The 22,247-nt window shown below is 44.2% G+C and overlaps 1 protein-coding gene across 1 annotated transcript in view; it reads left to right on the forward strand.

Moving 5' to 3' along the window:
- Positions 1-18,251: 18,251 nt before the first annotated feature.
- The window catches only part of RAP2A (RAP2A, member of RAS oncogene family), a 33,301-nt gene continuing 29,305 nt past the window's right edge, over positions 18,252-22,247 (forward strand). The window contains exon 1 of the mRNA XM_027674656.1: positions 18,252-18,660. Within this exon, the coding sequence (XP_027530457.1) occupies positions 18,347-18,660 (314 nt within the window). The 5' untranslated portion in view covers positions 18,252-18,346. The remainder of the gene's footprint in view (positions 18,661-22,247) is intronic.

The following is a 22,247-nucleotide window of genomic DNA, read 5'->3' on the forward strand; positions in this document are numbered from 1 at the left end:
CCATGACCATAAGACATTATTTTCTATGTTTTTCTTGGTTGTCAGTTCAAGAGTCTGAAGTAATCTGATGTCTGGGGTGTTTTTGCAGTCCACTGGAATTAACAGCATGAAACAAAAGGGGATGTGACATTTGAGGGATCGGAGCCTGCTGGGAGGAAGGAAGGAAAGCAAGCCAAACTGGTTGAGTCTTGTTCATGCTTCATTTTGAGAGTGAATCTTGAGCAAGTTACCGAAACAGCACCTGGGTTTTGTTTCAGAAAGAGTTGTTTCACTCCAGAAGAGAGCTCAGGAACAACCCAGCATTTCTATACTGTGGGTGATGACAGAAAAAAATGCCTGAGGGCAAGGCTGCTCAACAGTGTGGGCATTGAATCTTCTGCTAGTAGCATTTATTACATGAATTCATAGGACAAAAAAAAATACCTTGTCTGGAATTGCTAAAAATCTTCCTTGGCATCTGATCATATGGTCATCTGAGTATACCATGCTCTTTATGCCTGCCATCAGTTCTCTAGCCAAGCCTATTGTCCAGTAGCCTGCCTTTTTAATGTCCTGTAATTTACAGTTCTGGAGACTTTTTGCATGGGTCAAGATGATGTTTATTGCTGGAGTGGGAGTGTGTGAGAGCAAAATCATCTTGGCTGTTGCATTAAAGCAGTTACTATTGCTGGTAGGTAATGTACTGAGCAAATAGGTACGGAATATATCTGTGAATGAATAAATTATGGAAATGTCTTATAAATTGTTATTCTTCTAATTCTGTAATTATAGAAACCATAGAAATTGTAGAAAATAAATGACACGTTTCATTACATGAAAATACCTTCTGCTGTAGCAGGGAAAAACCCAACACTAGGAAATGTGAAAGGAAGATACCAGTGTGAGCTGCTTATACAATGCCAGGTTGCAGTTGCATTGTTTCCACCACAGCTTCTTACAATGCGAGGAAAAGACACTTGGCTTTATGATTTAGGAAAATCACTACAGGAAAGACACCCTGCTCCTCTCATCTTCAAAGAGCTGGATTTGGATGCTACTTTTAAGGAAAACAAATTCTGGTGAGTGTCCTCCTTAGTCTTAATTCTCACAAAACAGTCAGGGTGTGGCCTGCATGGTGGGTGGTTCCTCAGAGGGTCACCAGACCAAATAGATGCGGAGTGACGAGGGTGACCACAGCAGTGTGAGGTTCACCTTGTAGGAACAAGCCCCCAAGGGCTGGTCGTGCAGGTGCATGTCTTTGCCTGGAGCTGTGTTGCATTTGCCATGACTGCCTCTCTTTTTCATACAAGGGTAAAATGGAGGAAATGCTTTTACTTCCTTATTTTACAGTTGTAGCCATCCTACTGAATGCCAGTGGAGCACATTCGGAGATGCTAAAGTTGGTAGCTGACAGCACAGCTCGGGACTGCAAGCGAGCAAGTTTTTCATACTGTGAAAGCTGTTAGGGTGGGATCCAGCTTTCTCTCTGTAGGTGTCAAGTCTCAAATCAGACACTGCAGAGTACCCACTTGGCTAGAGCTGCTGCTGTGGAGCAACACAGGTCTGGATGGGTATGTTAGCTCAAGACTGCCATCCCCATGCATGTGTCTCAGATACTCTACAACACTTTAGATGGGTTCAGTCAATTAATCCCACCTGTTTTCACAAAGAACAATGGTTCTGATAGATTTTAAAACACCATCATGCACAAGAAATCATAGAATCACGACACTGGCTTAGATTATCAAATAGTTAAAAACCCTGTTTTTCTCTGTAGGTATTTGGAGTACGTTCAGCTTGCATATTTAAGCTTTTTCTCTCCTACCATATACCCAGAAATTTTTTTCATGTCACCTAATATGCCCTTGTGCTCATGGAAATAAAGTTAAAAAAGTTCATAGAATTCTTGAGAAACTTGTGAAAACTGACAACAGGAATTCAAACTGTTATCTGTTACCATGTTGTAGAGAAGAATGAAGAAATATGGTAACACTTTAGCATGTAGTATTTCTTCAGGCTTAACCTTCACGTGGGCTTAATTCAATTATTATGCCAATGAAAGTGTGATGTTGTCAGTATAACTTAGGCTGAATGCAGTTGCAATGGGATAGACTGTCCCTGTATGCAAATAAATTGTTCTGTTTAACATGTGAAATGACTCTACCTTACTCTATTCAATTTAGTTAGGTTGGTTTAATTTCTCTGAGTCTTGATAACAAGCTGTCCCTGAACAGGCGTTAGGTAGAGCCTACACGTTCATTTCTAGGTTTAAGATAAATGATGAAAGGCAAGAGTCCCATTTTGTGTCCTTCCTCAAGTCAAATGTGCTCAAAAGACAAGCTACATAAGCAAGTACAAGTAAATGAGGATTCACATGGAAAAAAAGTGGTCAGCCTTAAGCAGATCTCAGTAGACTTTCCAACTACAGGAAGGGATAAAAAGCATTTTCACTTTCTATTGACCTTAAAAGTGATTACTTTATACTCATTCTAGAGGAAATAAATGAAGTTGAACTCTTCTCATAGAAAATCAGTGCTGTCCTCCAAGGGTCTGAACTTCCTAAGATCAATCACTGGAGTAAGTCCCTGGGCTGATGGTACTATCTGTTCTTCATCTGTCATCTCGGAATCCATGGTAAGTGCTTATGGGCAGCAGTAGAAGCATGCTGGAAACTCCTGCTGTGGCCCATGGACTTTTCATTTTATTTCCTTTGAATTTAATCATGGGAGAGGCTGGACTTACTCAAATCCAGTTTTATTTGGAGTTGCAGGTATGTAGGGGGACTTTTTTTGTTGTTTTTCTCCCCAACTTATTTGTTAGATTGATCACTCTGGGGTCCCCAACAAAAGAAGGATGTGGACCTGTTGGAATGAGTCCAGGGGAGGGCCACGAAGGTCATTAGAGGGCAGGAGCACCTCTCCTGTGAAGACAGGCTGAGAGAGTTGAGGCTGTTTAGCTGGAGAAGAGAAGGCTCCAGGGAGACCTCCTAGCAGCCTTTCAGTACCTAAAGGAGGCCCATAGGAAAGATGGGGACAGACATTTTAGCAGGGCCTCTTCCAATAGGACAAGGTGTAATGGTCTTAAAGAGGGTAGATTTAGATTAGATATAAGACAGAAGTTTTTACAGTGAGGGTAACGAAAAACTGGAACAGGTTGCCTAGAGAAGTCGTGGATGCCCCATCTCTGGAAACATTCAAGGCCAGGTTGAACAGGGCTCTGAGCAACCTGGTCAAGTTGAAGATGTCCCTGCCCATGGAAGGGGGTTGGACTAGATGACCTTTAAAGATCCCTTCCAGCCCAAGCCATTCTATGATTCTATACAGAGAGCCTATAAAGCAGATGAAACCAAATTTAATCCAATTGTCAGCCAACTTGGCCCTTTCTTACTTGCAGCCACTCTGTCAGATGTAGCACAGTATGGATTGCCTGAACAGTGGCAGTAGTTTTCTTCTGAGCATCCTTTTCTGTGTGCAGGCAGAACAGAAATATGCTACTACCACACAAAATTCAGGCCTTTTGCATTCAGCCTCAGGCTTCCTGTATAAGCAAATGGAGAGAGAGTGACTGAGGCTTTGCTGGAGGACAACAACATTCAACTTCTAGGCAGGATTCCCTCTTCTGAAGCCTTTCCAGCCCTGCTGCGTATGGAAATGCCTAGTGAGCCCTCCATCAAGCTGGGGCACACAGCAAGGTGCCATGCATTCACATTCCTGCCTCCAGATCCTTCTTGCTCTGTCTTTCCCCCGAGCTTCTCTTCTAAGCATATATGCATCATGGGAACCCCATGCCACCTGCCAGCTTCTGTGCCTTTATTTTTATCTGAGAGTGGTTGTTTTTTTTAAAGCATCTTGTTCTCCTTTTCTTCCTTTCATTCTAGAAATGACATAGGCTTTTATACCATCATATGGTTGAGGAGCATGTCGTGCTCCTTGCACCATTGCAGCGCTTTAACAGGTGCAATGAATTGATTTATCTTGCCATCACAGACTGAGCACACTGCCTGAAAGGTGAGGAGATGATTTGTAAGTGACCTGTTTTACAGTAATCAAATACCTTTCCCCACCACTACCTATGTACATTAATATGAATCCTTTACTGTTTAAAGAAACTTCAGGGGGAAAATGTCCTCTTGCTACTTATGCATTAGCCAATCCTGTCCTAATTTGTGGACAGAGGCTTTTATCTTCACCCACCTGATTCTGCTGGTCTTTCTTAGGAGACCCTTGGATCCAAATTAAGAGCCATGCTGCACTTGAGTACACAGAGAAGTTCCTTGCAAGGTATGAAAGCCTGTGTGAGTCACTTATAGTAGGAATGACCAGATGGACTTCATGGCTAAAGCAGGAAACCACAACAATCTAAGCATTTAAAGCATTGTTTAATTATGGATTTGTTTTGCATGGAAGGTAGAGTGGTCTAAACCTTCATGGAGAGTATCTGACTCTCATGCAGACAATGTCTCACCTGCTCTGTCCCACATTTTATGGTCAGGGAGAAGGGAGATGGAGCTGGCTGCAATCCAGGCTGACTGCAAACAACTCCCCACTTCAGCAGCAGCAGCAGCTCCCTGATTATAATTATTTGGCCAGAGAAATTTTCCAGTCTCTCCCAGTGAATGCTGTCCACAGGAAAGGTTTTGATGAGAGCTCATGGGTATGGTGGAAACCCAATGGAAAGCAGAAGGTGTAGAGCAGCAAGGGAACATCATGCAGTGAGGAGCCAGCTGGTGGAAACCAAGTGCAGTATAATTATCCTCTTATTTGCCTCTCACCTCCATCTACATCAGATGTTCACTCTAAAAGGTGTTCCACCACTTCTTGGTGGAAAGGACTTCCTTTTAGACCTCGCATTTTGGAGTTATACATCCTTTCTTGTTTGTTTCCTCTCCCTTTGTTTTAATTTTAGCCATAATGCAGATGATCTGCTGCCATACGAGACCAGCCTTGAGGCTTTGGTGAATGCAGCAGATAATCACTCCTGAAGAGGAATGTATCAGAGGAACTGCTTTCAAATCCAAGTTTCCTGTGCAATATAATCATTCCTATTTAAATAAAGGACTCTAGCAGTGCTACTCAGCAACACGTCTCTATACAAAGTGAGGGTTGTTTCCTCTTGACACAGCTTTTTCTGCTCTTCTGAGAAAATTATTCCATTAGAATCAAACGTTAGTCCATCAAAGTGCCTAAAATCAATTATCACTTTATATTCAATGAAATCCTTACTTTCTAAAAAATATCACAATGAAACTGCTCTATTGTCCTTCCCCTTATTGTTACTATTATTACCTCATGAATACTGCAGAGACAAACAGCTGCCTCTCCTTTAGTTTTCAGCTTCTAAGACTTAGCTGGATGTGGCTTCATGCTCCAGGAGTCCATAGAATCAAGCTAATTTGCAATAAGACTGATAAAGAAAATGGCCCTGATAAGATGTGGTTTTTGTAGAACTTGGATTTAGCTTGCTCAGCAATGGAAATACGTCCCAAGGTGAATTTTATCTAGAAACGCATGTTGCAGCATTGTGGTGTCAGAAGCTCACATTAATGGGGCTGATGCCCATTGAAACATCCAGACTTTGTAGTGGGGCCTCTCTGCAGCAAGATCTGCAGCAGCTGGATTTCACTGGGATTAGAAATTTATTACTGGAGCTGGATGCACAGCTGCAAGGAGTAGACTTGGGCTGAGTTACTTGAGCAGGGTATTAGGATAAGCTAGTGTGTGGATTTATGGAGACTGCCTGTGCTCTGCAGGAGCTCTGGGTAGCTGCTCTGCAGTGAAAAGTGTTCTGGTTGTCAGAAATGGAAGCATCTCATCTTTTTAAACATTTTTTTCTTTCAGGATCCCAAGGTGTCTGCCTGTCTATGGCAATCACCACAGGTTGGCTGTGAACAAGCCATAGAAGGTCTTCTCAGGTGCCTGGTGCTTTGTCTACCAGACAGATTACTAGATTTACTACAGGAACATCCTACAGCCTCCTGGCAGAGCTGCAGGCAATGGGAAGGCCCAGAGGAGAAGACTCAGAGGCACAGCTGGGGGGATATGTCTTTATCCAGAGCAGTCCAACACATGCCTGTGGCAGAAACTTAACAGCCTCACCAGCTATCCTGTTCCTGCACATGCAAATTAGTATCACTGTAAATAAATAAAACCCGAAGTCCCCTAACCTTTGGCATCAGAAGTAGCAGGACCCCTCTGGGAAGCTAGAAGGAAAGTCTGTTGTCTCTACAGTAAATTCTGTTGGCTTCTCCTTGTTGGGATTTCTTCTGCCAAATCTCTGGTGGAGAGCGGTGGCTGCCCTGTAGCCATCCCCTTCTGCCATGTTTCCTCCTGTAAAAATATGGGAGAATTGGAGCAAATGCAAAGATGGAAATATAGAAATGTCTACTTCTACCACACTTGGAAAACATCCTTTGGGGGTACCTGGGGGAGCGAGTAGGTTTTACAGGGCCCGTTCAGCCAGCTGAGTTACAAGGGAGTCTCCTCAGCTGCAACCCCTTAAGGAACCTGAGGCTATTTTTAAATCAGTAAAATTAAGAAGACTGGGGGCTTGGGAGGCTGATTAGCTCCCACAGGGCATTTACAGATCTTGGAGGCAGCTGAGGTTAGACAAAGCTTGCCTGCAACACACCTGCCTGTTTCTGCCCTGAGCTTTCCTTGGCTGTTGATGGCACCTGCTCTGCTACTGTCACTGGCAGCCAAAGTGCTGTCGAAGCTCCATCCCCTTCAGAAGAGAGACCTGGTTGGACTTGTGTGCCTTAGGCCCTCATTCTTGCAGCCATCCCGCTAACTTAATGCTGGTGACACAGGCTCACGTCCAGCTGTTCACTCAGCTTCAGCCCAGCACCCTAGCAATTGCTCCTCAGCCTTTCCCAGTGTCTCTCCACATGCCTTACCTACACAGGCACAGGACACAGGCTTGGCTTGCTGCATCTTTCCCATGTTAGAGAAAGCCCAAGACTCTTTTAGAGCATTTAATATCTGTTTAGAGGCAAACTTCACATTTGTTTTGATGAAATGAAAATAGCTGGAGGTTTACGATGATAGCAGCCTGCAGATATGCCTGCTGGTACAGCAAACCTGCTGCAGGGAGGAACGGCTCTGTGCCTCTGCTACTGCTGCCAGGAACATCCCAGGCACCTCAGATTGCTGCCTTTTTTCCTCTAGATAAAGCTCAGATTGGCACCTTTTGCCAATTCTCAGCTCTCAAGGTTTGGATTCATCAGTGCCTCTTTTATCTCAGGTGAAAAAATAAAACAATTTGAAAAGCCCATTCTTCAGGCATTTACATTCCTAACAATTTAGCCTGCCCACTTCTGTCCCTGTGTGTCCATCCACCCACCCATTACAGATGGGCACAATTGCACAGTTAGAGCTGGTGGGGACTATTTGTTTGTCAGGACCCCAAGGAAGCATCTGTGCGGGCACAATGGGCGGGCTGCAGCACTGCAAGAGCAGCACCTCACCCCTTCAGGCTTAGCCTCTGGAGGACTTAGACAATATATGAACATTGTTGCTGCCATTCTGCATTTCTCCGCCTCCTTCTGTGTCACTCCAAAGGCAAGTGAGGGGCTTGGAGAAGCAAAGTTTTCTTGGGTGTTTGCCCCCCTACTGAGTACTGAAAAGCTCTGCCACTGCCTCTTTTGTCCACCAAAAAAAAAAGTGCATTTTTTAGCATGGCAGTGAGGAGACAGCTTCTCTCTTTATCAGTTTCTTCATCTGCAAGACAAAAATGGCAAAACCCAGGTGGGAGGTTTGCTAGGGAGAAGTGCAGATCTGCTGAAGGCTCCCCTCCCCCTGCTGCTGCTTCACACGATGCTGCTTAAATCAAGCAGTGACACATAAGCATAGAGCCGGGACTGTACCAAAAGCATTCTTTATTTTGACCCTGGCAGGTTAAAGACTCTAGTATTTACACAGTGGTCCCACAAATCCTGGAAGTCATGTCCTTGGGTCACATAAACTAGCACAGCTTTAAGATACTGGAGTTTGTGCCAATTTATAGTGGCTGAGACACTGGCTGAAGGCTTTCAAGTCCATGGAAAACATTGCAGCAAAGATTGTTCTTGTTTTCTAATTTCATTTATGTGTTCTTAAATACAGACACACACACACATATATACACACACAGTACTTAGACAATATATGCAAATTAAATTATCACTTTTTAAAATACTACACCAGGATGCTTTTAATAATTTCAAAACTTTGCTTGTAAGAGTACTTTATGAAAACCTACTCCTTAACCAGACAGGTGGTGGCTAATTTGTTTGGTTAAGAGAACATTACAGGGCCACAGTGACCAGTAATTTTGCTGCTCATATCTCCCTCTGTGTAAGGAAAAATATGTTACCTGATAGAAATGTATATTTTCTCTAAACCGGCGTGATGCATGCCAGCACAGTAGCTACACATATTACCACAGCTAACAAACACACGCACCCACCCCACCTTCAAATGAGATGGAGCTCCAGTACCCAGACTACAGCCCCGTAGGAAGCAGGGGGACACACATTTATTCCCCCTGGGCACAACACAGACACACCAGGGTGCATCGCCACACTCCCCACACGTGCAGTTAGCCCTAATATGAGCTGCAGCCATACCTACACCAAAGTGGAGATGAATAGGTATAGCACTGTTCTGGATATATCACCACCTGATACGTAGCACTTTTGTGCATGCCTGATCGGGAGCTACTACTGGCTTGGTTTCTCTTCCTCCCACATTAACCTGCAGCTATTTCTTCTTGTGAAGAATTATTTTGGAGCCCTAAATGGTTATTTTCTGGGTTTTGTTCCAACTTTTAAAATCCTTGAGAGACACAGATGCCCTACTGTAGCCCATTAGAGATTGCAGCCTGAAAGCTATACAGGATAACATTTCTCGAACACCCGAATGACTTAGGAGCTCTTGAACAACCTTCACAGATGATTTAGGTACTGAAGGCCAAGAGCCACAGAGGGGTACTGCAGGAGACCCCTCCACACCAGGGCTGTGCAGAAATATCCCTTATCCCATGCTCTCCCAGCTCAAATTTGCAGTGATTTATTGCCAGCTGTTATCCACCAAGCAGGTCTCATTTCCTTTTGGACCACCAATTTCCACGATTTCTCCCTGGATACTTATGTAGTGTCCAGATTATGTGCTGCCTGCATATGATCTGATGCCCTCCCAGCTGAAACTACTGAGAATGGCCCATTAAAATGTTTTTAACTTAAAAGAATAACTGGCATAAAGCAAGGGATCAGCTGAGCAGCCTCCAGCAGACACTGCCCCTGCCTTCAGATGTCCTTGCATCCAATTGGGGTGAGGAGCATTGAGGGGGGCCAGGATCAGCAGAAAGCCTGACCAAAGAGCACTGTGACCACATGGCACCAAGCTCCACAAACCCGCTTACTCCCTTAGTATGGTGCAAGCACCACTGCATTGCTTCAGGTCCCAAAACAGAATATTTGAAGCAAGCACAGGGATCCTGTGGCCCCAGGCCTTTAGACTCTGGGTAGTCTCCCACAGGGATAACATAGGTCTTTGTGGCCTCTGTATTTACATTGGATGCTTGTATCTTCATCCAAAGACAGCAGTAAACACAACTCGGGATTTTTTCAAGATCTTCTCTCCTTTGCATGGATGCAAATCAAGAATTTCACTTGTAAGCAATCTTTAGGTTTGATGCAAGAGCAGATTTGATGAAACAGCAATGCAAATTTTAGGAAGCAGAAGTAAATATAAGGAAGTTATATTGCAACACATATTATTAGGCTTTTTTATTAAACAATTATATTTTACTAACAGCTGCCAGGATGGGATGTAGTTGTTGGGGTGAATTACGTCCCAGCTCATGAAAAAGCTGAGTCATCATAATTTTTACCTAAAGGTTGGGGTTTTTTTTCACTTTTACAGTGATAGGATAAGGGGGAACAGCTTTAAACTAAAAGAGGAAAGATTTTTTGTTAGATATTAGGAAGAAATTTTTTACTGTGAGGATAGTGAGACAGTGGAATGTGTTGCCCAGAAGTTGTGGATGCCCCATCCCTGGAAGCGTTCAAGGCCAGGCTGGATAGACCCTGAGCAACCTGATCGAGTGAGTGGCATCCCTGCCCATGGCAGTGGGATTGGATCTAGATGATTTTTAAGGTCCCTTCCAACAAAAACCATTCTATGAATCTGTGATTCCATGGAAAGAAAAGAAAAAAAACAAGGAAAAAAAAACCCCAACCACAAAGAGGTAACACGCTTGCACTGCTGCATTAAACTCTTAAAGTAAAAATAAAAAAAAAGTTTGTGTATTTTTCCCCCATTGCTGAGTAACTGGAAAAGAGATTCAAGTGTGAGAAAAGAAAATTGACTTGGAAGATGACAGGAGAACCTGAATAAAGATAGAAAATCACAGACACTGACTGCCTTGAGAAGATTGTCATGCAGTAGTTCTAGCATTTTCATCAGTCATCTAATATGCCCACTATGTTCATCTCGAACCCATGAGGAAAACTTGTTGGAATCTGTCCCAGAAAAGCTATCCTGATAAAGTTCATCTCTGTGCAGTGAAAGTTCCAAAATAATTCCGGAAAAATCTAATATTATGGATTTGTTTGATGTGTTATGGATTATCCCAAATTATTTTGCAAGCATCTATCTGCAATTGTATCAGCCCTCACTGAAACCCCAAGAGGAAATACCAAGAGGAGCTAATTCTTTGTATTATTTTCCTCAAGAAAATGAGCTGTGTTTCTTAAAGCAGCATATGCATATCTCGTGCTTGCACAGGCCTCCCACTATAACACAGCTCTGAAAGTTTGCTGGAAGACAGTAGTCACAGTGTTGCATTCATGTACAGCACTGAAGACCTAAAGAAGAGTATGAGAGCTTTGGATACCTCACAGATTCAGTTCCTTTTGGTTTTCCTTTTCATGAATCTTTCCTTCAGCCTTCAGAATGATTAGTTATTTTTACTCCATCCATAGTCACTGTTGCCCAAACTTCTGATTTTATCATAAATTTATGATATTGGGTCATTTTAAAGCACCAGATACTGGAATCAAGAACATGAGATTCCTGGCTTCTGTCAAAAAACCCAAACACTTAATCTGTAAGGAAGCAGCAAAAAGAAGCAACACTATCTAAAGACCAAAAGGCAAATCCAATAGTCAGAGTTGGGACGCAATGACTTTCAGGCCTTTAATGTTTATCTCTGAAGGCCAGCAGTTAGTAACTTCGGTGTTGATAAAGATCATACATAAAACTCATGATTCTGAAGCATTTAGTTAAAACTTCCTGTTCCACTAGCTAGAGGTTGGGCTCAATAAGCTCTTAGAAGTGGAAACTCCAAAAGACCTTCAGGTAGAAAGAGACAAGTTACTCTACAGGTGAGACCTGCCTCCCCACACCCATGTCATCCCCAAATTACCTCCTCTCTGTGCAATCACTGAAGGAGGGAGGGCCCATGCTTGAGCTGGGTGCAGTTATCCACCTATTTGTGTATGGAGACAGGGTCAGCGTCTGCTGGCAAACTGGTTGCTGAGTCTTTTTCGGGCGCTCTCATATCCCCCAGGCAGTGGCCAACCTCCTTAACACCTGCCTCTCTTCAGGGACCCTTCAGGGGTCTTTCACCCTTTGATCTGGATACTTGGCAGAGCAACCGGCTTCACTGCCTACAACAGATATTGTAAATGCAAACATTCAGGACAAATCCATGTGTTCAGACATGCACTAAAATGACCTACTCAGTTATCAGTGCATGTAGTGAATTATCTAAGTTATGAGTTGATTACATGAGATGAAGATTAAATGCTGCCCCTCTTTATGTGAAAAGCATATTGGAAATCTTATTTTACTTTACAGTGTAACACAGCAATTAAGGCATCTTGAATTTCAGTTCTGAATATTTTGCTAAAAATAACCATGTAAAAAGAAAATATTATTGTAACTGTAATATTATTTTTTTAATTGATGCTTAAAAAATCTAATACTTATGAAATACAAGTCCCTGATGCTTATACGCTGATTATTAAAACAAATGACTTAAACTTATTTCAAGTCTGACTCAGAAAAAAATGGCTATGGGACTTGTGACAGATATTGCAAGACTTTGTACCTTAATCAAGACAGGCTATCATTGTCTTCACTTTCTCTTAAGTCTTGAGATCGATCTATTTTTGAACATCATAAGGAGAAAGAATGAAAGAGTCAAATGGAATAATAAATTACCTGGGTTTAGTTTATTTTGCTGTGCTTTTTTTACATCCTGAAATTGACTTCCCCTGTTTTGAACCTACATCTGAACAACAGCTATTTAACTTAACTTTACTGGCAGATGAATATTTCTTACAAAACTTAAATATGCAATGGAAGTTTTCATTAAAATTATAGCACCACCAAGGTTTCTTATTTGCTTTACAGGAGGCAAGGAAAACTTTGTTGTGAAATGCCATAATACATCAGCAGAAGTCCACCAAAATTCCACTGAAAACAGTAAAAATCAGGTCACAAGCTAAATCAGACTATTTTCACTTAGATTTCTTGGCATTTTGGGGAATGGTTTGATCGAATTTTCACTATTAATAAAAAGAGGGGCCAGGAGCAATTATTCTTTTTAAATTTAACCACCATCTTCAAGTAAATACAACCACCTTATTACATGACAGGGATGGCTATCTGACTGCATAAAATAGTTATAAAAACATCAGCCCTCCCCCTCAACAATTGATCCCCTTCCTTTGAACAGTTAACCTGCAATGACAGGAAAGATCAATAATGAGAAAGCTGTGGGGATCTGCAGACCTATCAAACTGGCCCTCCTCTGAAATTAACCCATGGGACTGAAGCCACCTTAATGCTCCTATCTGGTTAGAAAATTAAATTATGACTGAAAGCAGACTTTGGTATGCCTATTCCTATTGTCTCTGTCTCTTTCAAGCTGTAAAAATCAGAAGAACCCATTGAAAGTGGCAGGTACAGCAATTTAATAAGTATCTATTGGTGGAGCCAAAGTAATTGTGTTCACACTTGTTGTCTTCTCTAGTTGTAAGGTAAAACGCATTAATTGAGTCTCATTCTGCTGGAATGTATTCTAGTTTGTTTTCCTTCACAACACAAAACAGTCTCTTGGGAATCAATAGATGGGGGGTTAAACTGTTTCGGGTTGAGGATGGTGTTAACTCTATTCCTCTTCCACGGCTGAGCCCCTGGCAGCTAGCAATTATAAAACAATTTGTATTTGTAGTCTGGATTCACTTTCTACAAATACAATGAGCTGAAATGGCCCAGCACAGTTTTAAGAGGGAGAAAAGTGGTGTGGGTCTGGGCCGACTAGGGGAGCTAACACAGCAACCTTGCAAGGTTCCCCTATGTAGTCACAGGAAGTGCAAGAGACCACTTCAGATTTTGGCTCCCTGACTCTCAATATGCTTAAGTGAAGGCTATAAGCAATACAAAGTGAGGAGAAAAAAGCTGCCCACAGAACATTTCCAATCAGCTGTTTTAAGATATCCCCACTCAGCATGCTTGATTGCTGGAAATGTGAGTGCTAAAGTCTCAATTTTGCCAAGATTTACCTCAGCTTTGTGAATTGACTTCCCAAAACCAGAACTAAAGCATGACAACGCTGATGACCATCACGCTTGCTTCACTTCACAGATGATCTGAGCCTCAGCCTCTGTGCACCCTAGTTTACCATCTTAGGGTGCTGAGCCCAACATGCTACATGGGAACTCCCTGCACAAAGGGAACTGTTAACCCCAACCAATGCTGATGACTGCAATTCCTCACTGCAAATTTTGACTCTGATCTTACAATGAGATCTATGGAGAGCTGCTACCTCATCTTTCACAGAGCACCTCTGACTTCAGTAAGGCTTGACACAGACACAGAAGTCATCTCACTCAGAGCTCACATAAGGCTTCAACACTACAAAACTAAAGCACACCTACTATACCTTCAAAAACAAGTGCTTAGATTTCTTCAAGAACAAAACAAAAAATCCAGCAAACCCAAACTGGCCTGCAAGTAGTGAAGTTAATGAAACCTTACTTCTGTAACATGCACTTCAAGTGTGGTAAGTTAAATCCCAAACCCTGCACCCTCCACCAGGCTGGTGACGGTGCTGGCTGTCCCTGGTTGGGCTATTGGGTGATCAGAGTTGTCACCCGACTGCTGCCAGACAGGATGGAGGAGGTCCAACCTCCTTTCCCTTTACAAGTACACTCAGGTTTTTCCTGCTCTGATTTAGAAAGCATGAACAAAGATGTTAAACACGTAAAATTTTGCAGTTGGTAAAAAAAAGGGACAACATTACTGCCAGTATGAACAGGAAATTAACAGTGTGATCACCTGAAAATGCTAAGGATAGGGTAAGCAAAGTCAGCTACATTTCACTACAGCTAGTTGTGTCCTTAATTTGGTAACAACTTCATGGACAGTACTAATAAAATAATTAATTTAGCAAGAAATATTAAAGACTAAGCAAAATCTCAACCCTTAATGCTTCCTAAATACTGTAATGACACATGGTTAGGAGAAATCAATGTGATGACAGAACTGCACTGATAGTCTGAATGTAAAGACACGATGGTAAGCAAGGACAGGAAATCATATTGTTCTAGTAATATGCACTTGAAAGAAAACTTGACAATGGAAAACAAAATATACACCAGAGCAGTTTGTAGAACAGACAAGCTTTATTTCACACATTCTCTTGTGCTTCAGTGTCAGAAGACCATCATCAGTTCTCAGGGGGAGGGGGCTATGGATTGCCTCATTTTTCATATTGCTACACTTTACGTCTTGAGACTGATACTGTTAGTAGTGAATAATTAGCAAACCCTGGCTTTGGAATGAAAATAGATGTTAAAGGCCTTTTTCCTCTTTCCCTAATGTATAGTCAGAGGCTACAATAGCTAGCAAAAAAAATATGAAATATTGTGTTGGTTGCTGCATAAGATAAAAATTTAATATTTATTGAGAAACTCCAGGCTATCATAAGATGGTGCGGTTAGCCACAGGCTGCTGAAGTTTGAAATAAGACAGGACAGTTCAATATAAGACATAAAAAGACTTGAGAAGTGAGCAGTAAAACTGTAGTTCCTAAATCCTAGGAAGCCAGCAAAAACCCAGCCGTCCAGCACAGAGGGACTAGATGACTCCTGAGTCTCCTATGAGAAGCTACAAATGAAGTCATGCTGGGAAAGCATGCTGTGGGCTGAGATACTTGCCTGCCAAGCTTTGCCCAATTCAATCTTTTCCGGCAGGAAGTTTCTCTTTCCCTGAAATTTACTACTTTTTTTTTCTCCTACTCTTCAGTAAAGAATAGCAAAAGTATAAGCAACATGCATAAAAGAAAGACTGGCAACACCTAAGTGGCCCCCTATTCTCCACTTCGCTATAAATAACTACATAACTGATACTGTATTTGTTCTTAGGGCTGAGGCTGAGCCTCCAACATTTATTGGCTGAATTTTCAATGTTCTCATCAGATGATTCAAAACCAAAAATGAAGGCTAGAGAAACAGAGCAACAGCGAGATGTTCAGCCTAGCAACTGAATGGTGAGAACCTTGGTAACAGCCATCAATTCAAGGCATCCAGCACCTCCGCCAGTTGACCATCCTGCCTTTTCTTTTATATCCTCCATGCTATATACACCATTCCTCTGTATTTCCAATTTGTAAATTTCTGAGGTCCCAGCAAACACTATTAACTGAAATAACATTTTGCTGCCCATCAAACCAATGAGACTGAACAGCTGGTGTAAAACTTTCCAGTGGTAGCATTCCTGTTACCTCTGTCTGAACTGTTGCCTTCCCACTAATTACACTCCTTGTCATGAGCCAGCAGCTGACAGCTTTTTTTCTGAGAAGCTCCAAACATCAGGAGGTTGTTGCAGTCTCAGGATGAATAAGAAGGTAAGCCCAAACCTCCTACCTTCAGCATTGATCACTTAAATCTATTTTGCATGATTGCACATAATCTTCCTATTCTGATATGCAACACATTTTAAAGCCTGCTATATATGTTCATCTTTCACTGTTCTTCACAACTTTGAAACCTTCAGTGCACTGAGATAGGGCTTAATTTTCTGTCTAGGTTTTAATCAGTTTAGATCCATGCTCTTCTATCAATGTTGTTCATTAGCTTAAATGGCTACTCGCTTGAGCTTGACTCCACCCTGCCTTACTGATTGCTCATAACCCTCCCTTGCATTTGCTTTTCCTAGGTTAATCAGACAAATACTCCCAGTGTACTCTTGTAGATAAGCTTTGTTCACTTCCAGTAACTCTCCCGGATGTATTTCTGTACAAGTTCCTCTTTCTTGGACGTGATTTATCAGAACTGGACACAGTAATGTCTCACCAGTAATCCAGAAGCTTGACTGTATGGATACCACAGTTACATTTGTTTTTCACAACCACATTAAATTAGCAGCTTCCTTTCACTGTTGACTAATAAACCCAGGTATTTTCCCGTTACTCTGATGGAGCATTCCTGGACTTACACTACAAATAGTTATTAATCCATACATGCAGTATCTTGCATTTTGTGCTATTACATGTTCTTGTAGGCTCATTTCTATTACTTGAAGGTCTCGAGTCACCAACAGAAATTAGATTATTCATTGAAACTATTACTCAATTCTGACTAGACTGGCCAGGCTCTGCAGCATTTACAAAGGGATTCTGACAGTCCTGTACAAATTCTGTGTACCTCCTTGGTACTGAATATACTTAAATCACTCAGACGTGTGCTTTCCATTTTGCTTTGGTGCTTTTTAACTGCTGCAAGAAGCCAGCAAATAATCTTCTTTTTTCTAGACAGACCTAAGTTATGGGCATCCTACTAACATATATTTGTTTTAAAGCTTTGCAGTTCAGAAAAAAATAATCAAAAATCAAAAATAGACAGAAGAAAAGCCAAACAGAATGCCCAAGCAAAACATTGGAAAGCTTAAAATACTGCACATGGCAAGCATTTAACCAAAAGACTTGGACAGAGGTCAAATGTGCTCCAAAAAGCCAGAAATATATTTGCCACTGTTAGATTTGGAAACATGAAAACAAGCCAACAAGGAAGCAGAACTAGACTTGCCTGGAAAGCAGGCCAACACCATGGGCTTTACTTCAGATGAAGATGTGACAGCACAAAGTGAAGAACAGCACAGTCAGAAATGCAGCACCAGGAGCGAGCTCCTTTTCCAACAGCTTTCGGAAAGCATCTGAATAGCTGATTAACTGCTCTGGCTGACCCTTAAACCTTTAATGGAAAACAAGTCTTTACTCCCTGTATCAAATCATTCCAAGCAGTGATGTTTGAGGAAAAAAAAAACAATAAAAAAAGAAAGGTTAAGGATCTGTCTCATAACAGAAAGACAATCGTACAAGTGTGAGCATCTTTCCAGAGCGATACTGGTTCCCATGAGGAACTGTGAATGCCATCTCATCAACCATTTTCATTTTCCTTACTGTTTTGATGGAGCGCTTTTCCCAAACTGTACCACCACCTCTCCTGTGCCCCTCTCTCTGTCAGAAGGGGACGAGAAGGCAGACACCCATTGGCAACAAACACCTCTGGCCATCCCTTGCAGGCACAGCCCAGCGTGCCGACCGCAGTGCGTCCACAAGATCCAAGGCGCACTGGATCGCTGCAGTGGTTTTTATGGATCCCATTTTCTTTTATACCCACGAGCAGGATTCACACGGTGGCCGCGGGCACGTCCGGAGAGCCTCCAGGTCGAAAACTGCACGAATTTACCGCGCCGCAACCGCCTCCCTCCCCCAGCACACAGGGAAACGGAACCGTGGGAGCGCCAGCCCGCGCTGCCATTGGCTCGTCCCGCCCCCGCGCGTGACCGCCGGTTGGCCCTTCCCGGTTGGAGAGGCCCGCGGGGCGGCGGAGCCGGGCCGAGCACGGGGGGCGGGTCGCCGTGTCTCCAGGGCGATAGTGCCGGACGAGGGACGGGGCAGGAGGGGAAGGGACAGGACACAGACAGCACCGGCACCAGCGCCACCGGCATCACGTGCGACCACCGCGCCCGGGGGGAGCACGGGAGGCACGCGCCACGTGACGAGGCAGTGCCCGCCCCTCTCCTCCTCCCCGCTCTTTCTTCCCCCCGTCCCGCCCCGTTGGCTGTTGCCGTGGCGACACGGGAAGGAGGAGGCGGGGCCGCCGCCCCACCCCGGCCGCGCCGCAGCCCGTGAACGCGGCCCCGCCGCCGGCAGCGCCGCCCAGGAGCCGCCGCGGCGGCCGGGAGCATCCGCCGGGCGGGGAGCGGAGCGGAGGCGGCTGCGGCGGCGGGCACAGGGCGGGGCGGCCGATGGCGGGGGGGTGAGGAGGGGCCGTCGGCAGGTGCGGGTCGGGCGGGCGGTCCACGCTGACAGGAGGATGCGCGAGTACAAGGTGGTGGTGCTGGGCTCGGGCGGGGTGGGGAAGTCGGCGCTCACGGTGCAGTTCGTGACCGGCACCTTCATCGAAAAGTACGACCCCACCATCGAGGACTTCTACCGCAAGGAGATCGAGGTGGACGCCTCCCCCTCCGTCCTGGAGATCCTGGACACTGCGGGCACCGAGCAGTTCGCTTCCATGCGGGACCTCTACATCAAGAACGGGCAGGGCTTCATCCTCGTCTACAGCCTGGTCAACCAGCAGAGCTTCCAGGACATCCGACCCATGCGCGACCAGATCATCCGCGTCAAGAGGTGACTTGCCCGGCGGCCGCTCCTCCGGCGGCCGCGCCCGACGCCCACCTGCGGCCCGGCCCGCCCCGCCGGGGCCTGCTGGCCGCCCGCCCCCCCCTCCGTCCCCTCCTCCCCCGCCCCGGTGCCCGGATCTCCGGCCTGGGGGCTGCCCACGCCCGCTCAGGTGCTTGCCCCGCGGCTGCCTTCCTTCGCCCGCCTCCCTCCTGCCTTCCCCCGGGCGGCAGGACGAGCCCCCATCCCGCCACCCCCTCCGGTGCCGCGCCCGCAGCCCCGGGCTTCCCGTGGGCGGGCGCCGGCCCGGGGGCGGCAGAGCGGGGGCAGGGGCCGGGGCTCCGGCGGCTTCCGCCGTTTGCCCTCCCCCCATTCGCGTGTGCGGGGAGTTCGGAGTGCTCCCCTGTGACATGCGGCGGAGAAGCTGGGCAGAGGCTGGAACCGGGGGGCGGAAAAGCAGTTCCCCGAATGTTGTATCGGGTCAGCCCTCGAGTGCACTTTCTTGGGGGACGTGCCGTGGCCGATGTGTAAGGGGAGTACCTGGATGCTTTCGTGCGGCAGACAAGAGATCTGCCTGTTCACATACCTGCATAGGTATTTCCATGAACTTCCCACTCTTAAAAGTGCAGGACGCCAGCCTCTTTCTCGGTGGAAGTGCCGGCTATGAGCTTTAGGCCTCATGTGTGCTGGTGTTTCCCTTAAATTTCCCACGGTCTCGTTGCCAGCCGCTCTATTAGGAGCAAACCCACGGTGGTGAAACGCTGGTGCCTACTGCCAGTTTGTTTTTCTGATCGCTGCGTTGTTTAGATGTATATCAATCAGTCAGATGTCGGCGGCTGAAATGCAGCCGATCGCGCTAAAATAAGGGTAAATGCACCATTTGAAATCATAGCAACCGTTTGAACCATAGCATAGATGAGAAAATGCCGCTGGCCAGATCGTCGCAGACAGAGATCTGTTATTGCCCGTGGAGGGAGGTTGTAATTATATCGCAGAACTGGTTGTAGCTTTGGCTTGGACATCTGAAAGGGAAACCCTTGTAAATAACTTCGTTGGACCACAGCCGTTGGATTTGCATCTTAATGTAGAGTAGAGCATAAAAGGGGATGATGATGATGATAATAATGGCTAATTGTATGGTCGGGTATGGTCTGTTCACAGAAACTGCCATTCCAGACCAAGGCCTGGGGAAGATGTGTTTTGAAATTGGGGAGGAGGGTGAGTAGGGGAAAGGGGAGGGAGGAAGCAAAGCACTGCTATTTTTAAAGACTTGCAACTTTTTTGTAGTGGGTATTTCTTAATGTGTGTCCAAACTTTTTCAGTTAGGAGATTTCTAAAGACCAATGTAATGGAGTTATTTTTGAATTCATTTTGAAAAATGCATTTTCAGTATCGTTGCTGTCCTTACACTGCGCATACCTTACAGAAGAACATTTTTTATTTAAGTATTAGGGTAGACTTTATTCATTAATAAATGCTTTTGGTTTTCCTATATTGAGTCAGCAATATAAATTCATTTAGTCTCTGAATACGTATCTGTAGCTTTTGCAGCTTACATTGTACCTTGCAGTGGAGCATCTGCATTCAGACCCCAGCTGACAAGCTATAGATAGGTGAAGCGGAATAGAAAGCAAGTTTTACTTCCATAGTTACATTGACTCAGCACTGATGAGACCGGGTCTAAATGCTGCTCTTATTTTCTTTCTGCCAACTCTTTCACTGCAACACTTCAGCTTTAGGCTTTTGGTTAGTTACTTTGTGAAACATATGAGCAACATTGTAATCCTAAATTTCACTTATGCAACGTAATTTAAGAGCCCCTGAAATCCTGAAAGTTTTAGCAAATCCAGATAATTTTACTTGAGTTGTAGTTGAAAGGAGTATGGTGTATTAAAAATATGTAGTTTCAGCAAGGATACCAGATTTTTACTTGTTAACTTCTCTTATCTTATATTTGTGGGTTGTGGTGGTGGTGTTATGTTTGGGAAGTTAAGTTCACAGGCAGTGTAAAGACCTACTGTGCTATAGACTTAAGCTTGCATACTTTTTACCAGTTAAACTTGAAAAATGCGTATTTACAGATAAAATATGTATTTGTACAAGGACTCCCAAACTGTAATTTACGGTTGCACAAATGCATTTAATCCATTGTCCTAATCATCTAATCATAGTCCTGTTTACTTAGGGATTTTCGATGAGATGTACCTGAAAATGACAACTTATATGCTATTCTTGATACAAACCCATGATCTAAAGATCTCTGAACTTTCATTGTACTTGAAAACCAATTGGCCAAGTCTCTAACTGGTAGGTATTTCTGCATTTTACATGTTGTCCTTGCTATTTTGTTTTATTTTTGGATGAAAGAATCCCTGTGTTAATACATAATTAGAGAGTAATTTTAATTACTCTCCCAAGAAGTAGAAAAGCCAGGTGAAAGTCCCTCTTCAGGTTAAGAGATGCACGCTTGAGTCTTTTACTTCCCCTAACCACCGCATACCAGGCCAGCCAAGCTAAGCGAGTCCTTTTCTCCACCTGATGAAGCTGAGTGACTTTAGAGGAATGAATGACATGTTTATGAATGAAAGAGGGGAAGCAAGTGGACCTTCACTTAGCTCTGAAGCGTAGTGGTTAGAAGAGATTGAGATCACTCTTGCCGCTATAATTTCTGTTCTCATTAAATGGCTATTTAATATTAGTCCATAAATAGGCTTAGGTCTGAAATCCAGGTCTCCCAGCTTGCAGAGAACACTCCTAATGGCAAAACTATAAAGTTGAGCTTCCTTGCACGGTGTATCTAGGCCTTGCATCCCTTTCAGTTGTAGTGCACGGCTTTATCAAGAGTGGAGGATGCCTCCATAGCTTTTAAACAGGTAATTAAAATTCTTTCCTGGGAAATGTTTTAAATGTAAACAATATTCCTCTTTTCAAAGTAAATAAAACATTTTTCTCTAGATCTTTCTAAGAGCGAGTCTGAGTGCTTTAACCATCAGTAAGGGAGCCGTGTCAGTTCTGAGTGGATAGGTGCACCCCCAGCAGCTCTGCCTAGACAGAAGATGAGGAGGAGGGACAGATTTCAAAAGTGCACACTGTACTCTGGGACAGAGTTTCCCACTGCGCAGAGTGCTGCTGCCATTGGATGAAGAATCACAGTGGTGCAAAATCACAGCTGCCGCTCTTCTTCCTGCAGATGCTGTGTCTTAGAGCAGTACCTACCCAAGGAGTGGCTTGGCAGTAGCTTGTGCTGTACAAAACAATCACTTCTGCAATCAGCTGTTCTTGCAGTGCCTGCAACTGGCCCTGCTTGTCTGGAACTTGTGCTTTAGTGTCAGTATAGGGGGGACAGGAAGCTGGTGGTGCCCTAGGTGAGTGAAGCTGTGGATACCTTGTTTTGCTGGATAAGGAGTGTAATCACAAGGTAGGAGGACAGACAGATTGTGTCCTAATGTAGGTCGGTGGGTTGTGCAGAATGAGGCCAAAGGTGTATATGCATATAAGTATATACCTTCATATATATAAGTACAGATTTAGGAACTTGGGAGTGCCTCCATGCTTCTTTGATGCTGTTGTCCCTAACAATGATAGCTAAGCAAACA

This window comes from Neopelma chrysocephalum, unplaced genomic scaffold (assembly GCF_003984885.1).
Source record: "Neopelma chrysocephalum unplaced genomic scaffold, ASM398488v2 Primary Assembly neopelma1_25, whole genome shotgun sequence".
Lineage (NCBI taxonomy): Eukaryota > Metazoa > Chordata > Aves > Passeriformes > Pipridae > Neopelma > Neopelma chrysocephalum.